At 41.6% G+C, this 5,935-nt stretch overlaps 1 protein-coding gene across 1 annotated transcript in view; it reads left to right on the forward strand.

The window, feature by feature from the left end:
• The window catches only part of LOC107570320 (protein phosphatase 1 regulatory subunit 21-like), a 14,591-nt gene extending 8,949 nt beyond the window's left edge, over positions 1–5,642 (forward strand). Inside the window, exons 3-5 of the mRNA XM_016256542.1 lie at positions 2,311–2,409; positions 2,484–2,612; positions 5,474–5,642. Coding sequence (XP_016112028.1) covers positions 2,311–2,409; positions 2,484–2,612; positions 5,474–5,503 — 258 coding nt within the window. The 3' untranslated portion in view covers positions 5,504–5,642. The remainder of the gene's footprint in view (positions 1–2,310; positions 2,410–2,483; positions 2,613–5,473) is intronic.
• The last annotated feature ends 293 nt before the right edge of the window (positions 5,643–5,935 follow it).

Here is a 5,935-nt window from a genome sequence, read left to right on the forward strand (position 1 = left end):
CTCTGATCGACACGCTGACCTCTGATCGACACACTGACCTCTGATCAACACTCTGATCGACACGCTGACCTCTGATCGACACTCTGATAGACACGCTGACCTCTGACCGACCCGCTGACCTCTGACCGACACTCTGACCGACACGCTGACCTCTGACCGACACGCTGACCTCTGACCGACACTCTGACCGACACGCTGACCTCTGACCGACACGCTGACCTCTGACCGACACTCTGACCGACACGCTGACCTCTGACCGACACGCTGACCTCTGACCGACACGCTGACCTCTGACCGACACGCTGACCTCTGACCGACACGCTGACCTCTGACCGACACGCTGACCTCTGACCGACACGCTGACCTCTGACCGACACGCTGACCTCTGACCGACACGCTGACCTCTGACCGACACGCTGACCTCTGACCGACACGCTGACCTCTGACCGACACGCTGACCTCTGACCGACACGCTGACCTCTGACCGACACGCTGACCTCTGACCGACACGCTGACCTCTGACCGACACGCTGACCTCTGACCGACACGCTGACCTCTGACCGACACGCTGACCTCGATTATGTTCCTTTGAAAACACACTTGGTCATGTACAGTTTCTCTGCAGTTTTAGAGCTGGGTAATATGATGATATATATAACACTGATATCCTCTGGATATCAAAAATCGTCTGGTTTTAGATCTAGATGTATTTTTTTTACATTGTGTTTATATTGTTTATACAGTTTATATTGTGCTCATATATCAGTGCTGCAGTGGCTCGAGTAAATGACTGAGCTGTCAAAGACAATTAAGAGACTTAAATACTGGTCAGTTTTGTTCTTATTTTTAAATAAGAGTGAACTATTATCAATGTACAGTAGTTGTTGTCAGAGTCTGGGCTGGGTGATATGGCCAAACATATTATAATGTTTTTTTTTACATATGATATCAGTATTTACAAAAACAAAAACTTTTTGTTCACAGTTAAACTTCGAGTAAGTTTCATTTTGATATAAGGCCCCATTACATTTTATTTTATTTTCCCCTAAATTCTGGTTTTCCTTTTATTGTTTTCCTGGATTTTATAATTCAATACAATACAGTTTATCAAAAAAAAAAAAAGAAGGTGAAATTAATTAAATAAATTAATAAAACTTAATTCCATTGATCTTATAAAATGTGAACAATTAATTTACAAAAAACATTGCATTTGAGGCACAACAGAAGTGTAAAAATTAAAACATGGATGAAAGAAAATCTTGGTTGTATGATATTCCCTAGAAATATTAATGTTTTTGCCACTTCTTTTAGAAGTACGTTTTAGTATACAATAGTAGTGTATTTCTGTCATAATTTCTTCACGTTAAACCAGACTTTTATTTTGAGGGGTTGTGTGGCTTGTCTTTCAGTCTATGATTAGCTCGCCTCAGCTCTTATCTCTCGAGTCTTCGGGTTTGAGTCGTTCCTTCATCACGTGACCGCCCCATAAACTTAACCAGTGCAGTCTGAGCCGGAAAGAGAATTGATTAGTTCATCTCTCGAGTCTTTCGATCATTCGTTCTTTTGTCACGTGACGTGACAGCATTGGATAGAGAAATTAGTTCATTTACAAACTTCCTTACAAACGAGTGCATAGTTATTATTATTATTATCATCATTATTATAATTATTATTTACTCCTACAGTTAAGTTATGCGTTTCTGGTCTCAAATTGTAGCTTTTTACTTCTTACAGTTTCTAAATGTGTGAGTTTCTGTCATTATGGTTCTTTTCCATAACACTGAATGTTGTAACAAAGGTAATAAAGAGCTGGTTATTATTATTATTAAGTCTCTTTCCGGCTCAGACTGCATTGGTTAAAGTGTATGGGGCTGTCACGTGATGAACGAACGACTCAAACCCGAAGACTCGAAACCGGTGAACTACTGGACTAATTCCAGGACAGAACCTATAGGATGCTGCGCATGTGCGACTGAACGAATCACTCCCCGAGACGACTCGTTCTTCCCGAGTCACATTAAAGATTCGTTCAAAATGAACGACCCATCACTAGTGTGAAGCTACTGAAGTGACTCTCAGAGTAGCTCTGGAGATGATGTTTGTGTGTTCATGTATTGAGACACAGACGCTGAAAAGAGTTTGTGTATCAGACAAAACCATGCCATTCAGTCACACAGAGAATGTGCAGTTACTAGCCATGCTTTGACTGACTGCTGTCGTGTTGTCTAATGATGTCCAGAGCTTGTCGTGAAACAGTAAACGCTTCAGCACATGCAGCTTTATTTGACGTGATCATCATGTCTCTTCCAGTGTCGAGCTGTGGCCAAACGCCTGGCGATGGCAGAGAAGTCCCGCGAGACGCTGACGGAGGAGCTGAAGCTGGCTCATCAGAACACCACGCGCTTACAGGTACGGCTAGAGCAGCGCTCTCCTGACTCCGTGTGTGGTGTTGTGTTTGGCTGACACGCTCTGCTGTGCTTCAGGACGAGCTCAGCACCACCAAGAGGAGCTATGAAGACCAGCTGAGCATGATGAGCGATCACCTGTGCAGCATGAACGACACGCTCAGCAAGCAGCGCGACCAGATCGACTCGCTCAAGCTCGCCTGCAAGGTCAGACCCCCGCGCTAGCGCTCACAGCCAGGCGCTGCTGCTCATCAGAGAGTGAACTTCAGTTTAAAACTCTGCAGAGGCATTGCTGAGTGGAAACGAATGCAGATGTTAGAGGAAATAAACTCTTTTAGCTAAACATTTTTAGCTGTTCAGCTGCTGTGATTTTGTTAAAATGTGAGTTGCTAGATTTGTCAAAATGTTTTTTTCCAGTGTCCACCAGTGATTTGCTGTGATCTTTAGATGTGTACGAGGTCATTGTACTATAAAATACTGCTTCAGACCTCAGTTTCCTCCTCACTGGAGAATTTGCTGAAACCAGTTGCCAAAATGATTAATTTTCTACCTCCTCCACATTATCAGACTGGAAGCAAGCTACATCTCAACCCATCACGACAGACGCGCTCGTTTGTTTAGCCTCTGTTTAAAGATTTAAGACTCCAGCATCCATATTTGACTGAATGTTTAATACATTGCTGGGTAATATTATAGTTTTGAGATGAAATAAGAAATCATGCAGTTGAGATTGGCTGTGTAGTATATATCGCTTTATGTGAATATACTGTGTGTATGCAGGTAAAGTTGGATATACTTTCAGTAGTTGTATAATTTGTTATTATTTATTAATTTGAGGTATTATTTCTAGTTGTCACACTGACATGGTTAAAGGGATAGTTTAGCCCAAAATCATCATTCTGTCATAATGTTCTTTCTTCTGTTCAACACAAAAATATATTTTGAAGAATGTGGGTAACCAAGCAGTTGCTGGTAGCCAGTAACTTCCATAGTATGGTAAAAAAAAAGACTATGTAAGTCAATAGGGACCATCATCTGTGTGATTAGCCATGTTGTGTTGTGTTCAGCAGAAGAGAGAAACTCACGAGCCAGTGATGACACAATGATCATTTTTGGCTGAACGGTCCCTTTACCTCTTCACAAACAGACAATATATTGCTGCTGCTTTTCAGTATAGAAACTAGGGCTGGGTAAAAAATATAGATTTTTTTTTTGTGAAACGATATTGATTCCCAAGAATCGATTAGTCTAGCCTGTTTTCAGTTAATGAACAGAACATTGTAGCGTGTCTCACATCCAGTAAATGACAATAAGCTTTGCTACTTTCATATGAAACAAGGTCTTAGATTTCAAATTCTGTCCATTTTTTTCTACAATACTCAAATGGCATTCTCTTTCTGACGTCCATCCGTTTTTCCATTCGGAAATATTCACACGGGAATAAGCACCCTGATTTTCCGATCAGATACATTTTAGTTTGTATACAGGGAAATAGTCATTTATATTTCAAAGAAAATTACACTGCATACCGCTGCTCTGGGGGTAAACCTAATTATCAGGGGGATGCCATCCTCCCTTCTAACTCGCCTCATCTCGAGTGGGGACCCCCCTCTTCGTTTTTCAGATCGAAAGTTACTCTAAGAACTAATCCGGCTTTCGTTCCTAAGGTCAGGGACACAACAGAAGCAATCATATTGGTGGAATTGTTAGTGTTTTCTTCATCAGAGGAAGAGTGATTACACTCGTCTCTTGGGCTGATAATTGCAGAGAGAGACCTATTTCATGTCAGTGATGGTAAATGCGTTTGTAATGTGTGACAAAGAAACAAATTTGCAGCCTCCACCGGGACTTCACGCCCACTCCACGAGAGGAATGGCTACTTCCTGGGCTCTGATCAGGAGAGTTTCTGTTCGCTGGGTGTCACCGCGCACATTTGTGAGATATTACAGATTTGATGTGACGGTCATCTCTGGCTGATTTAGTGCTTGGAGTGATATTTAATACACTTCATTCAGGTCATTCTCACATTTTTATATGTCAGAAGTGAGGTATCTCCGCTCACCACTCTTCTTGCAGTCTGCACAGTGCAGAAGATATGCGGAGAATGATGCCGTGGGTTATATACCAGAGATTGGTCTGACAACCATGCTGTAATTGTTCGGTCACCGCTGAGGCATTCCCATAGTGAGATCCCAAACGGATGTTATCAGAGAACCGGGGTTACACGAGTAAGCTAACGTTTAATGCGGAGTGACCGATCGCTGTAGCGCCGCAGTTCAACAGAAGTGGCAGCGCGAGGTGCACGCGAACAGATCGATGACTTCGCTTTAGTACCAGTTACAGCACAAAATAAACATGAATGAACATCTGAAGGTATTAAAAGAAACAACGTACCGAAATCCGTATCCTGTCTCATATAATCCCTCAATCAGTTTCATCCACGGAAATACGTCAATATAACAGCTTTTTAAACATGTCACGTAACGTCACATTTAACTCAGGAAAAACATTCAGTGACTTTAGTCAGCTAGAAAATCCACTTTAGAGAGGAGCATTTGGCTGAATGCACCATATAATATATTCATTATTTTTACTTTATTAGTTTTACTGTTCTTCAATATTTCGTTTTTTTTATTTTAACAAATCTGTCAACTACCATTTAAAAATGTATTATTTCAAAAAACTAATTGGAGTAGAAATATAACTGTGTAATTGTATAGTTTGTTTTATAACTTTATTATAAAAAAGTAATTGAGTCTAATTTAAGTGTTTGTGTACGAATCAGTTAATTTGAACCTTCAATATTATAGTAATGTAGTACCAACTGACTACTGTATAATTTACAGCATTAGTTGAGGTGTACTGTACCTGATATAAATCCAAAATCGATATTGAATCAAATCAGAATCCGATTGAATTGCAGTCGTGAAAATTGTGTCAATACCCAGCCCTAATAGAAACACGGTTTTGATTAAAAGACTCGTCTGTAATAATGAAACTTTGCTAAATCTGATGTTTGAATGAGGCATTGAGTGAAATCTGAACTCTGTTTTGCTGAACTCTTGCAGGGAAACTCCAAGAAGAACAAGAGCCGATAATGTGGACGTCTGTCTCAGTGACGGCGAACATTCCCACACCAGACATGTGACAGGAAGCAGCTGATCTCCAGAGGAAGCGTGTGTGTGTGTGTGTGTGTGTGCGTGAGTGAGTGTCTCTGTGAGTGAGTGTGCGTGCATGCGTGAGAGTGTCTCTGTGAGTGAGTGAGTGTGTGTGTGTGTGTGTGTGTGTGTGTGTCTCTGTCTGTGTGTGTGTGAGTGAGTGAGTGTGTGTGTGAGTGTCTCTGTCTGTGTGTGTGTGTGTGAGTGAGTGTGTGTGTGTGTGTGTCTCTGTGTGTGTGTGTGTGTGTGTGTGTGAGTGTCTCTGTCTGTGTGTGTGTGTGTGAGTGAGTGTGTCTGTGTGTGTGTCTCTGTGTGTGTGTGTGTGTGTGTGTGTGTGTGTGTGTGTGTGTGTGTGTGTGTGTGTGTGTGTGT

The sequence above is a fragment of the Sinocyclocheilus grahami genome, unplaced genomic scaffold (genome assembly GCF_001515645.1).
Source record: "Sinocyclocheilus grahami isolate Dianchi unplaced genomic scaffold, SAMN03320097.WGS_v1.1 scaffold1440.1, whole genome shotgun sequence".
Lineage (NCBI taxonomy): Eukaryota > Metazoa > Chordata > Actinopteri > Cypriniformes > Cyprinidae > Sinocyclocheilus > Sinocyclocheilus grahami.